This window comes from Carassius gibelio, chromosome B12 (genome assembly GCF_023724105.1).
Source record: "Carassius gibelio isolate Cgi1373 ecotype wild population from Czech Republic chromosome B12, carGib1.2-hapl.c, whole genome shotgun sequence".
NCBI classification, from domain to species: Eukaryota; Metazoa; Chordata; class Actinopteri; order Cypriniformes; family Cyprinidae; genus Carassius; species Carassius gibelio.
In genome coordinates, this window is record NC_068407.1 from 16,075,416 (window position 1) to 16,092,902 (window position 17,487).

General features: G+C 35.5%; 2 protein-coding genes across 8 annotated transcripts; one reads left to right on the forward strand and one right to left on the reverse strand.

Moving 5' to 3' along the window:
- nudt13 (nudix (nucleoside diphosphate linked moiety X)-type motif 13) lies at positions 1 to 8,098 on the forward strand. Of its 5 annotated transcripts, XM_052570670.1 has the most exons (13): positions 2 to 192; positions 285 to 339; positions 446 to 541; positions 835 to 980; positions 1,074 to 1,181; positions 1,601 to 1,707; positions 2,205 to 2,330; positions 3,740 to 3,851; positions 3,937 to 4,091; positions 4,681 to 5,668; positions 5,759 to 5,918; positions 7,084 to 7,290; positions 7,644 to 8,098. In XM_052570670.1, exons 3-10 carry the CDS (start codon positions 462 to 464, stop codon positions 4,867 to 4,869), a joined length of 1,023 nt encoding a protein of 340 aa, XP_052426630.1. In that variant the 5' UTR covers positions 2 to 192; positions 285 to 339; positions 446 to 461; the 3' UTR covers positions 4,870 to 5,668; positions 5,759 to 5,918; positions 7,084 to 7,290; positions 7,644 to 8,098. The 5 variants fall into 5 exon arrangements, with proteins under 5 accessions (XP_052426631.1, XP_052426630.1, XP_052426629.1 ...); XM_052570671.1 differs by lacking the exon at positions 7,084 to 7,290 and having other exon boundaries at positions 1 to 192; positions 460 to 541; XM_052570669.1 differs by lacking the exon at positions 7,084 to 7,290.
- Positions 8,099 to 8,187: 89 nt separating this feature from the next.
- Positions 8,188 to 13,521, reverse strand: LOC127969062 (dnaJ homolog subfamily C member 9-like). 3 transcript variants are annotated; one of them, XM_052570676.1, is made up of 6 exons: positions 13,374 to 13,521; positions 12,874 to 13,049; positions 11,386 to 11,526; positions 11,042 to 11,296; positions 10,870 to 10,953; positions 8,188 to 8,444 (listed from the first exon to the last, which is right to left on the reverse strand). In XM_052570676.1, the coding sequence occupies exons 2-6, from the start codon at positions 13,045 to 13,047 to the stop codon at positions 8,340 to 8,342; spliced, it is 759 nt and encodes a 252-aa protein (XP_052426636.1). In that variant the 5' UTR covers positions 13,048 to 13,049; positions 13,374 to 13,521; the 3' UTR covers positions 8,188 to 8,339. The 3 variants fall into 3 exon arrangements, with proteins under 3 accessions (XP_052426636.1, XP_052426634.1, XP_052426635.1); XM_052570674.1 differs by having other exon boundaries at positions 13,336 to 13,484; XM_052570675.1 differs by having other exon boundaries at positions 12,874 to 13,052; positions 13,336 to 13,484.
- Positions 13,522 to 17,487: the final 3,966 nt, after the last annotated feature.

Sequence of the window (17,487 nt, forward strand, 5' to 3'; positions counted from 1 at the left end):
TCTTGATGACGTAGTGACGTCGTGCGTGTTACGCGCAGGCGTCGTTTGCAGGAGTATAAAAACAATCATATTTATTTATGACAGTATATTACTTAGGGTGCTATATGTTATGTAAACTGAAGGCTTGCTGGAGTGGAGAGCGACACAGTTTTACGAAACTCTGAATTATTTGCGGTGTAGTAGCCTACGACGGTATGTTCTGTTATAAAAATATGCTAATAGGCCTGACGTTATGTGTTTTTGTGTCATTCGCCTGACAATGCCAAATAAACTCTTATTTACAGGAAACCCTAACACTAAAAGAAGCTTCTGCACTGCCAGTTTACGTTTGTTTCAAGGGCAAGTTCTCTCTTTCACCGTTCATGACTGTTGAACTATTTAAAGTTCCGTTCAGGTCGATCAAATGTGAATGTTAATGTTAAAACCTTTTGTATTGAACATACAGGCATTACCTTTAAGATATGCTGCAGTCATTCAAGCCTATATTCAGCTGTAACCTGGTGCTATCACGCTCCTTCTCTGGATATGTTTCTCGAATGAGGTCTGTCTTCTTCTTCAAAGTACATGAATTTATAATAAAAAAATAAAATACCACTGGAGTAGGCTGGAAATATTATTTACTAAAGCACTGTAAATCTCTTGAAACCTCTCAAGATCATGTCCAGGTCCTATAAAAACATTTTTTGGAAACATACATTTTTATTATTATTATTATTAATTGATAATAAAAAAGTTGTTATTATTAAGTGTTATCTGTAGTAGTTCCTAGCGCCAACTTTGTACAATTCAAGTGTTTTTCTTTTTTACTTTTTATAATATAATATTTCTGTTTAGGTACCTCATGAGATTAAAGGAGGACGATGAAGCATGTCGAGAGGCGCTGAAGTCTGGGAAGGTTCTACTGTATCATAAGCTTTCTCCTCTTCTGCGAAAGACTAGCAGTGGCAGTGGATACAAATTGGCTTCTCTAAAAACCTCAGGTTTCAATACAGCCTCATTTAAATTCTTCCATTACATAAATACAAAGATTTTATAAATCATTTTTTTTTATAATTGTATACCTATTTCTCTAGATTTGGAACAAATATTGGAAAAGGTTGGAAAGGACAAACACATTGTTAATGAATCTTTTCTTCTGGGATGCACTGACAAGGATGAACCACAGTTCTCACTGGAAGTAGGTCAGTTAATATATCCATTACTCTACGGTACTATGAAGAAAATGTAGTTTAAAAACAAACATTCTACAACTGGAAAATGCATCATTTTGAAATCTCATTCATACAAACAGTATGGCAAACGCTTTTATCCAGAGCGACCTACATTGTATTCGTTGACAGAATTACAGTATTCCTTATTTTGGTGTTGCCATGTCTGTGCTGTACTGGTTGAGCTACAGGAACGTTATAGGAATGGGTAATGTGAGAGGTGTTTAATTGTTTCTGGAATGTCTATGACATTTGAAGTTTTGATTCATTTCCAGGAAAACAGTGTTCATATTTCCAGGTGACCATGGGAACCCATACTGTACTACACTGGAAACTGTATATTACTTTATGCACTATATATGTCAGCTCATGGAGATCTTTTCTCACTGTAGGTGATTTAGACCGCAGTGCATTGGAGCAGGAGTGTGGAGGCATGTTTGTGGACCTCAGGAAAGCTTTCTTCATGATACCTGGACCAGAGTCTCCTCTTGCTGCTAAAGTATGTACTTAAGGTTTCTAAATGAATAGCCAAGCTAGTGCATTGTAATCGCTTTGAAATGACATGTTGATTTTGTGCCCAGTTATAACTGATTTAGAAAAACATGCTGTAAGTAAACAGGTTGCGTGTTCATAACATTTAATGAAAGTGATCGATTTTCTACATGCATATTAATGATTAACTGGACCTTCTGGTGAATTGACCGACTTCTTCAGTCATTTGCTAAAACTCCACCACTTTCTTACAACCGGCTGCAAGCTTGCATTCAGATCTGCCTTCATCCAATCAACAGCTGATGCAAAGAACCCAGTCGTTTTTTAAGTAATTAATTTCACTTGGTTGTATATCATAATAAGAAATAAATAATCTGTTGCTGCTTCTGTCACAAAAGAAAAAGCAAAAGTTCTGTTCTATGAATACAGTTGGAGCCGTTTGTATGTAGACCATCTCTAATAAGTTATTAGTGTAAAAACGGTTTAATTTGGTGTTTGTTTTAGGGACAAGCTCTCCTTCGATGGCATCAGACCAATAGCTTTTGCAGTGCCACGGGGCAGCCTACCGTCAGGAACCAGTCAGGAAGTTACAGAGTGTGTCACAGCAGTGGCATCACATACTACCCCAAAGTAAGCAGGTTCTTCTCACCATGTCAGACACATGCAAGGCATTTGAGAAAGAAAGCATTGTCCGATTTTTTTAAAATACTGTATTTCCTTTAATAATTATTTCACTAGTAGCAATTTGTTTAAAGGGGGGGGGGGGTAAAATGCTCGTTTTCACTCAATATCATGTTAATCTTGAGTACCTATAGAGTAGTACTGCATCCTTCATAACTCCAAAAAGTGTTTATTTTTATTATATTTATAAGAGAAAGATAGTCTGTACCGTTTTTTCCCGGAAAAACCGACCGGCTGGAAGCGTGACGTGTGGGCGGAGCTAAAGAATCACGAGCGCCTGTAGGCTTTTGCGTTGAGAGCATTTGGAAGCTGTGACATTACCGTGAGGAAAAAAACATCAGCCAGATGAGCAGCAGCGGCAAAGACTACATCAGGACGTCTCTATGTAGTATGTATTGAAACTGTATATATTTGCTTTAACAGTTTTGGAAAATGACTAAATTCCACTTTATGTCATCATTTTTTTTTTCTTTTTTTAAGCTGTACATGTGGAAAGTGTAGTTTGATGACAACATCGCATGTTGTTTACTTGATGTGCTTACGCACCGATAGCTAAGTTAACAACACAGAGATATTTGAAGCAGTTTTACTCACCGCCTGCGGTTCCAACACACGATCGTGACCCTTTTTCGATTGGGACTGCATTATCCTTAAGAAATAAACGATGTGCAAATCCGGCGTCAAACTGGGCCTTGTTTGTAAAACAAGCATCTTCGAAATGCAGTGAACAAACAAACACTTGCACAACTCCGTTGATGCTCTGTAAAAATAAACTCCATCCACTGGTCCCTTAATGCTGTTTTTTTTTGGTAATCTGTGCAGGGTTGTCTTGCCCTGGCAACCAAAAACACACTTCTTTTGTGACTTTTCGCGACGCTCTCGCTCTGATCAGTGAATCGCTCTGATCAGTGAAATGTTTGTGCTCAGCCTCGCTATACGGGAGCGCGCTCTCTTCCGGCAGACGTGCCCTTAGGACCCATATAAGGAAATTCCGCTCCATCTAACGTCACACAGACCCATACTCAAAAAAAACTTTCCGAAACTTGTGACAAACCGGAAGGAGTATTTTGGGAACAAAAATACTCCTTCAAACGTACAACTTAATTTTTGAAACTTTTTCCATGTTTAGCATGGGAATCCAACTCTTTAACAGTGTAAAAAACTCAGTATGCATGAAATAGCATTTCACCCCCCCCCTTTAATAAATAATGTGATGTTCTACTCTGAAAAATGTGTTAAATAATGGTATATTTCCATTTTCTCGTTGAATATCCTGTTTTGGAGTACAGTTAATTGTGAACTTAAATTACAGTACACCATGAAAACATTAGCGTGAGCTGTTTGTCCTCCACTTGCAGATGGCACCTGTTGTGATCGTGCTGGTGTCTGATGGGAGCCGATGTCTGCTGGCGCGCCAGGCCATGTTTCCTAAAGGCATGTACAGCGCGCTCTCTGGCTTCTGTGACATGGGTGAGTCACACTTTATTACAAACTGCTGTGCACACCATATCACCTGAGTTACCTAACAATTTGGCTCTATCAAAACATTGTGCAGGAGAGTCAGTGGAAGAAGCCCTGCTCAGAGAGGTGGCAGAAGAGGTGGGTCTGGAGGTGGAGGACCTTCAGTACTCGGGATCACAGCACTGGCCATTCCCACAAAGCTCCTTTATGTTAGCCTGCCATGCAACTGTAAACCCAGACAAAACACAGGTGAGACTTGGATGATCCCTTAAACTACTTACTATAATAAGACTCTAGAGATTAAAGACTTCAATTACATTATTAAAGAGAACTGTTTGTACACTTGTCAAGCAGATTTCCAGGTGATTTTTCATTGTAAAATCAAAAGAAAAAATGGTGACTCTTAGTTTAGTGAAAGAAAATAAATGCTATTTTAGCATGTGTATCATTTCTGGGAAATTTCATCAGTTCATATAGTGTTATTTATATGATGTATTTATACATCTTTGTGTTACATTTGTATTGCCTTATAATTTCTGAATATATGATAAAAAAGTAGTGTAATTTTACCCTGTGGGTATTTTTTTTACTGGAAGAAAAGAACGTTTTTGCTTTGACGATCAAATTTTCTTTTCAATACCTTTTTAATTAATTTGAACAAATGTATCTACAGTATTTCTCTGTCATTTACAGAATGTGGATGAGAATTGGTTCAGTTATTAAAATGTGAAATAAACCATTGAAGGCATATCAAAATATAGTAATTTTAGCCAATGGCAGCACGATAGAGGCATTGCTGTTGCTACAGCTTTTAATTGCTTTACCTGTTCATGGACAGGTGAATATTGACAAGGCAGAACTTGAAGATGCGCGCTGGTTCACTTATGAAGAAATAACAGAAGCACTACAGAATATGCCACGTGACCCTAGAAGAGAGCCGCCTGTGTTCTGGGTCCCACCTTCTTACGCCATAGCCAATCAGCTCATTCAGGAATGGGCCAATCATCAGCAGCTATCAAGAAAATGACATGGACTCAAATAATCATGCATCTGTTTGCAGTGGGTTACCATTAATATAGGAACCTAAAGATCAAATAGACACGAAAACCTGAACAATATCAGAATACACAAGAAGTGGACTACTTTTGAAGGGATCTTCAATGATATTCAAAGCAGGACTTTTATTATACTTGGAGTATGCTTGGACTAGGAAATAAATGTGATTAATTATAATTAAGTGTTGATGGATTGCATCAAGAAGCATTTGAACATTCTTCTCTACCTCAAATAGTACTAATCAACCAGTACACTATTGCATTTGTTGAAGAAATCATTTTAATAAACATATGTTTTAAAAAAAATATATATATTTTTAATCATCTTACAATAAAAACAATACCAAGAAACAGTTGTTTAAAATGTTTGTGTTGTTTTGCAAGGATTTACTGTTTCTTTTTTTAAAACGTATGGTTTCATATTTAATAAAATGTACATTTGTCATTTACATTCATACTTTGTGTAAGATGAATATATTTTTAGTTTTTGGTTAGTTGACTGAGGTAACACTCACCGACCAATCAGATTCAGGCCTTTCCTTTCCGTAGCCAATCCCGCCTCTCCTCCACACTTGGTGGCGCCGAAGCGCTAAATCCTGTGCTAACGTTAGGTCGTTAGAAGAAGAATGGTAGTCAAGATGGACGCGGAGCTGTTGTTGTTTTTGGTTTCTGAGAACAAGGAGTTATTTGATAAAAACCACAGCGAGTACAAAAACACGAAGCGGAAAGAAGTTCTCTGGCAAGGAATAGCAGACAAAATGGGAGTCGATGGTGAGTTTTATCGGTGTCGCTTGTTGTGTAGCGTTACTGTAAGCGCGCCTCACCACCATCATCAACGTCTGTGTGTTTGTGTAACGTTAGTGGAAGAGGTGAAAGCTAAATGGAAAAATCTAAGAGACACATACACCAGGAAAAAGCGACTGGAGCAGGACGGGAATCGGAGTGGAAGGGCAGCAAAAAAAAAGCAATGGAAATATATGCGAGTGATGGACTTTCTCGATCCCCCCACGGAGCACAGAAGGTATTCGAGTGTGTTTTATTTAAGCCTTTCTATAGACACAAAAAGTTGTACTATTATAACAGTGCTTGCAAAATGTAAGAGTTTGAGAAAAAAAAAATCCCATTTTGATTTCACTGAATATCTTGCCATTCAAATTCAACTGACAGCGGTGACGTCATTTGCAACATTTTGTACAAGTGATAATGGTCCTTTAAATTAATATATTTTTTAAACTTTTTTTTTGTAAACCAAGTTATGTGTTTCATTACCTTTTGAGATATTTCTATAAGTTGTGTTCAAAATAGCATATGACCATACTACTAAACTTGTGGGATATATTTTACTAGTTTAATATTTGATTGGGCAGGCAAGTATTAAGACTTTTTTTGTATAAAATTTGATTCTATGTTAATAAAAAAATAGATTTTTATTTTGGAGATAACAACCGCTGCAGCGAGTAGTTCTCCCAAAAATGAAAATCTAAGGCCATGCAAGATGTAGATGAGTTGGTTCTTCATTGAAACAGATTTAGACAAATTTAGCAGTACATCAATTGCTTATCAATGGATACTCTGTAGTCAATGAGTGCTGTCAAAATGAGAGTCCAAACTTCTAATAAAACATCAGAATATTCAAAAAAATAATCGGCGCGACTCCAGTCAATCAGTTAAAAGCTTTGTGGAGTATAAATCTGTTTATTTGTGAGTAATCCATTAAAGGGATAGTTCACCCAAAAATTAAAATTTTATCTTTAATTAATCACCCTCATGTCATTCCAAACCTGTAAGACCTTAGTTCATGTTCAGAACACAAATCAAGATTTTTTTTGATGCATTCGTAGAGCTCTCATTTTCTGAACCTTGATCGTGTCTATGGGAGGGTCAGAGAGAGCTCTTGGAATGCATCAAATATTCTTAATTTGTGTTCCGGAGATGAACAAAGGTCTTACAGGTTTGAAACGACTTGAGGGTGAGTAATTAATGACAGAATTGTCATTTTTGGGTGAACTATCCCTTTAAGGCATTTTAATATTTAAAACACGATTCTGTTTAAAATATCTTTAACACTTCATCCTGTGAAAAAGTTGTCCTCTCACTTTAAAGTCCCCTTGCATGTTTGTTAGAACTGTTCTGGACTGTTTTCACTTGTAAACCATGCTTTATCTGTGATTTCTCTCCTGATTCAGACAAGGTGACTGAGACAAGAAAGCAATGTTATGGATAGAGGACTCATTTTAGCAGGAAGCACTGGTTTCAGGTTAAAAACAATGGAATTATTTATTTTACAAACAAGCTGCTTTTTGCTCCACAAGTCATTAATTGATGGACTAGAGTCGTGTGGATTGTGATGTTTTTCATTCTGACGGCACCCATTCACTGCAGATGATCCATTGGTGAGCAAGTGTTGTACATTTCCAACAGATTTTCATTTAACACAAAATGTTTTGTGTATTGCAACTTAACTAAAATTAAAAACAAAGTGTTTATGTGAACAGATTTTCATTTTATTTTAATCACACCAGTTCTTTTACACCTGCTGCCATGTGCTCATTTTTGTGATATACCAATAAAATTGAAATCTTCTTTTACATTAATCAGGTAGCATCATTTAGTCTTTTTGTAACATAGTGGGAAACTATAATTTCCTTTTATATAGATTTTAGCAATAAGTTGTATTATTTATCTGTGCTGTAATAAAGCATATTGAAGCTACTGGTTATTCACAATGGTTTTTATTGGTGTACAGTGTTATATTGGACAGTGTTCCTGGCAAAATCGAGGATGATGAGCCAGATGAAGACAGCGGGGCTGAACCAGCCAGCACCAGTATGGGAACATCCATGACAAGTCCAGGAGCGATCCGGTCTGACATTGTAAAGAGAAGGCGATCAGAGACACTAGAGCTGTTGGAGAGGTATCTGGCATCTAAAGATGTGAGAGACAAAGAGAAAGACGAACAGCAAGATGAAGTCGATTTATTTCTTCGGAGCTTAGCACCTGCATTAAGACGCTTACCTGCTTCAAAGCAGTCTTTGGTGAAGCTTCAGATCCAAAAAATACTTCACGACGCAGAGTTCGGACAGCCCAGCTTTCCTCAGATATCCTCAGTGTCACCGAGTAATCAGTTGTTACTACAGTGTAGTGTTGTAAAACCCAGTTGAAATGCTTTTTTTATTGAAAATAAATGTGACTTTAAAAGAAGTGACTTTGTGTTGGTTGTATTATATTTTAAATGGTGAGTGTTCTACAATTTTTATGACCATAAATACGTATAAACCACAACTTGCATATTGATTGAATCCAGTTTATTATTAGTCAGAAGACCATGAATAATACATAAAATAAGGAAACAGGAAAACATATATACAAAAAAAACGGTTAAAGTAACATTTAAAATGTTCTTTTTGCATTTTATCCACAAGCTGGTCTGAACAAGAGCACACTACTTTTTCTTGCCCTTCTTTCCAGCTGCTGGTTTCTTGCAATATTTCGCCTCTAGATCCGAGATGAGGGAGTTGAATCCATTTTCTTTGGACTTTTGTCTTTGCTAAATAATAAACAAGAGGCATAAAAAGAAAATTAAGGCTTTTCTGGAAGTGATGACTTGAATGCATCTGATAAAAGCAGAAATAATAATTACCCAAATAAAATGTATTAACAACATTTATGGTAAGAATTTTCCTAATTTGAATGAGATGAGTCTGGCCCACTGATATCTATCTATCTATATATATATATATATATATATATATATATACAGTATTGTTCAAAATAATAGCAGTACAATGTGACTAACCAGAATAATCAAGGTTTTTAGTATATTTTTTATTGCTACGTGGCAAACAAGTTACCAGTAGGTTCAGTAGATTGTCAGAAAACAAACAAGACCCAGCATTCATGATATGCACGCTCTTAAGGCTGTGCAATTGGGCAATTAGTTGAAAGGGGTGTGTTCAAAAAAATAGCAGTGTCTACCTTTGACTGTACAAACTCAAAACTATTTTGTACAAACATTTTTTTTTCTGGGATTTAGCAATCCTGTGAATCACTAAACTAATATTTAGTTGTATGACCACAGTTTTTTAAAACTGCTTGACATCTGTGTGGCATGGAGTCAACCAACTTGTGGCACCTCTCAGCTGTTATTCCACTCCATGATTCTTTAACAACATTCCACAATTCATTCACATTTCTTGGTTTTGCTTCAGAAACAGCATTTTTGATATCACCCCACAAGTTCTCAATTGGATTAAGGTCTGGAGATTGGGCTGGCCACTCCATAACATTAATTTTGTTGGTTTGGAACCAAGACTTTGCCCGTTTACTAGTGTGTTTTGGGTCATTGTCTTGTTGAAACAACCATTTCAAGGGCATGTCCTCTTCAGCATAGGGCAACATGACCTCTTCAAGTATTTTAACATATGCAAACTGATCCATGATCCCTGGTATGCGATAAATAGGCCCAACACCATAGTAGGAGAAACATGCCCATATCATGATGCTTGCACCTCCATGCTTCACTGTCTTCACTGTGTACTGTGGCTTGAATTCAGAGTTTGGGGGTCGTCTCACAAACTGCCTGTGGCCCTTGGACCCAAAAAGAACAATTTTACTCTCATCAGTCCACAAAATGTTCCTCCATTTCTCTTTAGGCCAGTTGATGTGTTCTTTGGCAAATTGTAACCTCTTCTGCACATGCCTTTTTTTTAACAGAGGGACTTTGCGGGGGATTCTTGAAAATAGATTAGCTTCACACAGACGTCTTCTAACTGTCACAGTACTTACAGGTAACTCCAGACTGTCTTTGATCATCCTGGAGGTGATCATTGGCTGAGCCTTTGCCATTCTGGTTATTCTTCTATCCATTTTGATGGTTGTCTTCCGTTTTCTTCCACGTCTCTCTGGTTTTGCTCTCCATTTTAAGGCATTGGAGATCATTTTAGCTGAACAGCCTATCATTTTTTGCACCTCTTTATAGGTTTTCCCCTCTCTAATCAACTTTTTAATCAAAGTACGCTGTTCTTCTGAACAATGTCTTGAACGACCCATTTTCCTCAGCTTTCAAATGCATGTTCAACAAGTGTTGGCTTCATCCTTAAATAGGGGCCACCTGATTCACACCTGTTTCTTCACAAAATTGATGACCTCAGTGATTGAATGCCACACTGCTATTTTTTTGAACACACCCCTTTCAACTAATTCAACTAATTGCCCAATTGCACAGCCTTAAGAGCGTGCATATCATGAATGCTGAGTCTCATTTGTTTTCTGAGAATCTACTGAACCTACTGGTAACTTGTTTGCCACGTAGCAATAAAAAAATATACGAAAAACCTTGATTATTCTGGTTAGTCACATTGTACTGCTATTATTTTGAACAATACTGTATATATATATATATATATATATATATATATATATATATATATATATATATATATATATATATATATATATAATTTATATTAGAGTTAAAATTTATATTTGATAATAATTACAATTATATATATAATTTCTTATTATAGATCAGCGGTCTGGACCCTTTTATTTAAGAAAATACATTAGTTATTAAAAACATTAATTGTCTTTTTGTAAGCAACTTACGGTTATATGCTGATTTCTAATAACAATAAGTTAATGTAGGTCACCTGTCATACTGTGAATCAATAACTCAAATATTCAAAAAACTTAATCCCATCCAAACTTTTCTGTACATATCTGCAGGCACTACTTTTCAAGGTCAGATTTTAATGCTTCAATTATGTAAAGATGCATTAAATTGATCAAAAGTGCCAGGAAAGCCATTCATATAAAGTTACAAAATTATTTATATTAAAAATAAATGCCTGGAGTAATAGCTGCTGAAAATGTAGCTTTGCCATCACAGGAATAAATTACATTTGAAAATATTTTCAAACGCAACACACATTTGGCAGATTAATACAAGCTCTGTTACATCTTAATGTTTTTACCTTTATCATAGCTACCAGGCTGTCCTCACTGTTCAAGCCCATCTCTTTCTCCATTTCCTCTGCCTCCTTACGCTCTCTGTCCGCCTAGAAAATCAGGGCAATTCATAAAAAAGGCTTGAACCCTATTTTAAAATATATTACATCATATCAAAACAGGAAAATGAATCCTCACCTTTCTTTTGCGGTTGTTCTTCTTCTTAGCAGTCTCATGAGTGAAGGCTTTGTAGGCCGGCACCTCTTCAGCATCAATGGCTTTCTGAAGTATGTCTTTGACACGAGGCTCATCTTCATGGGTACAGCACAGCGCAGACTCCATGATCAGATCCATGTCACCTTCATGTTGTAGGTACAGTCTCTTCAAGTCTTCCACCTCTTCATCAGAGCCTTTATACTGCTTCTCAAACTCCAAGATGTCTTGCAATGTGATCTAAAGCAGAGACGTTAATTTTAGCAACTACCTTTGAAAAAAACAACATAGGAGAAAAAAAAAAGACATGGTACAAAAAAAAATAAAACCTTGGGAAACAATCTTCTCCAGTGCTCTTCCCAATTGCGGTCTTGATCAAGAGTGTCTGACTCTTCGTCCACTATTCCCTGTTCATCATAGACTGCCCTTTGGTCCTTGTCAGCCAACACTGCATAAGCCTTTCCCAGCACCTGTGGACATACTGAAACTTTTAAGTTTAAGAATGTATGTGTATTCAAGTTTTTTTGTTTAATGATTTAATCATTTTAAATATAACCCTCTGGTAATCCTTAGGTCACTTCTGCTGTGTGAACACACAAAAATGGCTATGATTCAAAAAGGCTTAAAAATTTTTTTTTTTTAACTTTACATTTTACTTCCTGTGGTCAAACGTGATTGCTATTGGAAATGAATGGGGAACACAGAATCACAGAACTCCTCTAGTGGTTACTCCATCGAATTATCAGTGTATTTTTCTCCTGCCACCAAATGGATCTTATTTGCCTCTTTGCAATGAGAATTTTTTTAACCTTTTTTACGTCTCTTTTTAACCTTAAAAACTTTTAATTTAAAAATGTATTACATAGAAATAAATAGTAAACAAATATGTAGTTGCATAAAATCCCTTTTAAAATAAAATATTATTGAGCTAAAATATAGTACAATATTTCTCAGTAGCAACCTCTGTTTGTGTTGCTTCAAGACAGCAACCATACTTTTTTTTGTGCTAAATTAATTACAATAATTAAATTACTTAGTCTAATCACTAGTTATTTTATTAAATTATTATGTACATGCCCTGTGGTGCGTGTTGTTTAATCTCAGTATTAGTAAAGAGATAAGTTCATCCGAGAATTTCTCCATATCTCCATATTTTTAATTTTACAGGACAATGTGGGGAAGCAATTATTTTCCATTTCTATTGCTTTGGTATAGTAGCATTTGCTGGATTAGTACTGGTCTGATGAAGTCCACTCTGGAAAAACAAAACCAGCTCAGATTAACCTATAAACCCTGCAGTTATAATAATAATCATTGCTCTGTCTTCTGCTGTCAGATTTCCTTTATCAGCCTTTCAGGCTAACAGAAGGTACAATTTTGGGCACCAGACAAAATACCGTCTCTGTTTGAATCTGGGTATCAGTCAAGACTTGCTGTTAACTACATTAGTCAACATTTGAAGTGGATCAAAACCTTTCATGAAAGTTGTCCTACAACCAAAGTGCGTTCTTGCCTTAGGACAACTTTGATGAACCTTTGATCCACTTCTAACGTTCACTACATTAGCTTTGGATACCAGACAAAGTGGAAACAGGGAAAGAGACTGGATCCAATATTCCTGGTATGCAGATCCAAGCAGTCACTTTGTACTGCTTAGTACAAATGTAACCCATAAGTTATATGTACTTGGGAGGTTAACATTGATTTTGGCTTCATACAAATTTATTTTGGACCTTTCACCATTAGACAACACCAGACCATTCAAGAAGGTTCTGAAACATGCAGTGTTAGTGTTGCATTAGAAATGCAGTGGTCACCTGGAACTTGGTGGTGGCTAACTCATCACCAGGAGCTCTATCTGGATGAACCTGCAGAGAGACTTTATAATATCCGCGTCTTATCTCAGAGTCAGATGCTCCTTTACAAACACCCAGAACTTCATACAGGTCAGAGGTCTTGAAGAGCTCCTCACACTGCTCCAGTAAACCCATGACTGCTTGAGGGAGAAGAAAAAAACACCAAATCATCTATTAATATATTAATTAAAACAACAGAATGCTCAACGTTTAAAACAATGTTTGTCAAAACGGTTTTTATATCAACATTAAAAATGGACTGCATTTGATTCTAGCTCTCATATTTATTTATTTTTAATAAACCTTAAATGTTTCGAATACGAATAAAGACATAAACAAACTCTCGTACATCTAACGGTAACTTTGCACAAATAACAAGGTTAGTTCATTAACAATGTAATTAAGGTTTATTTACGATCTTACCAGAGAGATATAAACTAAAGATGACAAATGACACTGACCAGAAATTGTTCAAATATGCTTAAACAGAAAATAACATCCCAACGCTTTCAGCACACAACAGCATAGGCTTCCCTTATGTTAACAGGTCGCGCCAAAAATTTGGCGCTTTGTGTACACGTCACGACCTAGGACAGATGTTATTTAAATTTAATATAAAAAATAAATAAATAAATAAATAAATTAATTAATATTTATAAACATATTTTTTTTAACAAAACGTCCACTTTTTCTGTTGTTCACGAAGTAATTTGAATTTACATTTAGATTATAATTGTAAACTACACTGTACAAAAATAGACAACAATGCACTTTTATTATGCATTCTAGGACCCGGATTATAATTGACGCACGCTGTTTTTCTTCCGTTTGTTGCAACCCACTGTTTCCTGAAGTGTGTTTAGCGTCGTGTGCACACTTTAATGAGCTCTCAATGCGGAGTTTTAGTTTTAATTAAATACAGGACAACAGCGTGGTGTGAGTTTTATCTGCGTTGCGTTACGTTACAGACGCATCTATCACCTGGAGTGGAGGCGTTAGTTTATAGTTAGCCGAGTGTGCACATACTAACCATAAAGATCAGTGCGCAGGTGTGAATGCAGCCGCTGCCAACATAACTTCTTCCACAGTGACAGAATCAATCATTTCTTTTTTAACCTTGCTTTATACACAAAGGCATTGTCATGTTAAAATAGAAAAGGGTCCTGTCCAAACTGTTGTTATAAAATTAGAACCACAGAATTCCCTGTTTATTAGAAGGGGGAGCCACAATACTTTTGGCAAAGTTAGTGTATCAAATATAATTTGTGCTTGATTTTTTTAAAAGCCAACATAGATAATGTAATTTAATAAAAGCAAATAAGAATAAAGTTGGGACTAAATGTAATATTCTTTTCCACAACATTTACTTGAAATCCACTGACCAAGATGTGAAAGATTTTGAAACTTACAAAAGATGAAATGAACTTACCAATAATCTTGAAATTACCACACAAGTGCCTGATTTAGCAAATGGTGTAAGGGTCCAAAACAAGTCATTTGTGATTATTTATTGTTTCAGAAGCAGTTTGCATCCATCATGGAGGTACTGGCCATTGAGGCTCTTGGGAAAATAAACAAATTTGTTGATGAAACCAAATTTCTGTTGGATATGGAGTGCAAAACATATTCAGGCAAGAGATGTGATACTTCAGAAATCATTCTAGTATGATTCTTTGATGCTTAAAAGGATTTCTTATTACTAGCAAAGTTGAAAACTGTTTTCCCTGGGTAATATGTTTTGTGGAAACTGCGATACACTTTCATTTAAAAGTTTGAGCTTAGTTAACAAAAAGAATGAGCTTAGTAAAAAAAAAATAAAGGAAAGAAAAAATAATAATGTTTATTCAGCAAAGATATGTTCAGTTAATCAAAAGTGGCAGTAAATATGTTAAAAATGTTACAAAAGATTTATATTTCAAATAAATGCTGTTCTTTGGAGCTTTCTATTTATCGAAGAATGTATCAAGCTCAAGAAATTAGGTAAAATGTGCAGAATGTACATATATGCCATTAAAGAGCCACACAGATGGGAAATCAAAAATTACCTGTATTACAGTGTATGATGTAGCTGTCCATCAGTGTAAACAATGTGCAAAGTAATTAAACCAAAAAGTACACGATTTATAAAGTTATTGGCTTCTAAAGTAAGGAGTCGACTCTGAATCGCTGAAATGAGTCGTTATAGATTTCAAATCTTTTGCCCATCTCTATGTACGTCAGTAGGAACACTTTGCATAATAATCTCCGCCTACCGTCTTGGGAGAAACGAAACTCTGACCTGCCCCACCCCCCACACAGACGCTCTGGTTGGTGGGAGAGCATCATGTCGAGGAGACAGTGTGTTTTTAATTGTAAAGGCAAGTTTGTTTTATTTTCACTGCCAAAGAATGAAGATCAGAAGAACCAATGGCTAAAATTCATTTTTACCACAATACCAGAGCAGTACAACAAATCCCTTTTGTTGTGTTCACAACATTTCACTGATGACTGCTTTTCTAATCTCGGTGAGTACAGCGGGATTTTCAAAGCGTTTGGCCATAAAAGAGGGTTCATGACCAACTTTATTTAGACCAACAAGCATCTCCGAATCACAACGTGAAGTATGATTATGAAGTTATGTGTTTGTTTTCTCCCGAGCGTCTTATCAGTATGTGTGCTGTCTGCAGCCTTTGTCTGTGCTGATTTTCATTTACAAACACGTCATTAAAATTAAGTGTAACAAGTGCTGCTAACAGATATTCTGTGATAAAGTAATCCATATGAAAACAAAGCGATGTCTGTTTTTCACGTCTCCCTTCATTATATCTAATGTGGCCACACCCCCGCGTTGAACGCGCTATTCAGATTCAAACTGAAGCGCGCGGCTTGAATACACCCACACAGAAGAAAAAGCAGCAAAACTGTTCAAGTTTTTTATTTTACTGTTTGCTTCGCGATGAGAGGAATGAGACATACTTCACCCCAAAAAGATGCTAACGCATTGTTTACCATGAAGTTGTGTGCGGAACAACCAATCAAAACTATGTCAGTTGACCAATCAGAACACAGTATGCTACCGAAAGGTGGGGTTTAAGGAAACTGAATCTTTTGCACAGCTTTGCGCGAACCGTTTGGGGATCTCTGAGAATTGAAGTAATTTTAAAATTATATTTTGACAAAATGACAATGTTTTTTAACCTTGGATGGATTTAAACCTATTTTACAGGACTTATAAACAGTGATAGGAAGCTTAGAATTTTCATCTTACTGGCTCTTTAAGTTTTATTAAAAATAGGTCCAAATGTAAAAATAAGGGCAAGTGGGTAAGTGAGAATGTGTACTTGGATAGAGTATAATATTTATTCATCTGTGTTTATAGATAAGATTTTTATTAGTCATTAAAAAAAAACATTTACATTTAGCAGGAAATTCAACAAAAAATTAATTAATTTATTTATACCACGGCATTACAGATGATTTTCAACCTCAGTTCAAAGAATTTTAAATACTTTTGCACTATTTTTAACTCTAATAATTAATTAGTTGAAAATTATATAAATTATATAATTATATAACCTTTTATTTTATTTTATTTATTTCATTTTAAACAGTAAATTGTTCATAATTTAGATATGAATAATAATTAGTACCTAAATACATTTAAAATGCTAAATATAAAAAGAAATGAAATAGGAAATTCATTTCACAAAAATACATTTTGTACACTATTATGGACTCTGGTCTGTTTTGGCCAGTGACAAATCCCAAATAAACAATACCAGAGAGTTAAGAAGAAAAAAATAAAATAAATCAACACTCTTAATTAGGAAGATTAAATTGATCAAAAGTGTCAGTAAAAACATTTACAATGTTGCAGAAGACCTCTATTCCACATAAATTCTGTTATTTTGATCTATCTATTCATATTTCATACACACCTATATATTTTCAATTTATCACTGTTTCCACAAAAATATTAAGCGGCAAATCTGCTTGCAACATTGAAAATATTAAAAACCATTATTCATATCTGAGCACCAAATCAGAACAGCATCATAGGAATACTCTTGAAAATTCCACTTTTCCATCACAACTATAACATTTTATAATACTGTTCATAAAAGGTGCTCTATGTAAGAGAAATAAAAATACCAGAATATGTTTGCAGATATTTAAAAAACATGGTAAGTTAACATACTTGTTTATCTGAAAAACATTGCTTCAGTAAGTTATTCTCCTTTGAAAATGTGTGTTCCGGGCCGGAATGTCTGTCTCTGTTTTGGTTTGTGAAACCCGCCAACTGCCAAGTTACCCAATTTTATTTCAGCACCCTGGGTTGGCAGTTGACGGAAAAAACAGCATATGTCATTTAATTAATCATCAAGTTCATTTGTTCCTTTTTTGTTTCCATCAATCTGGTAACCATACATGTGTGTCAAGTTAAGGAGGAGGGGCCGGTTGAAAAAAAACCCTCTCCAATATTTTGAACTTGGACTGCAATACCTAGATCAACCACTCTGTGTAAATCCTACATACAGCCCCTTTAAAAATTGTAAATATTTTTTACAGAAATACTTTAGCATACTTTAGCTTTAG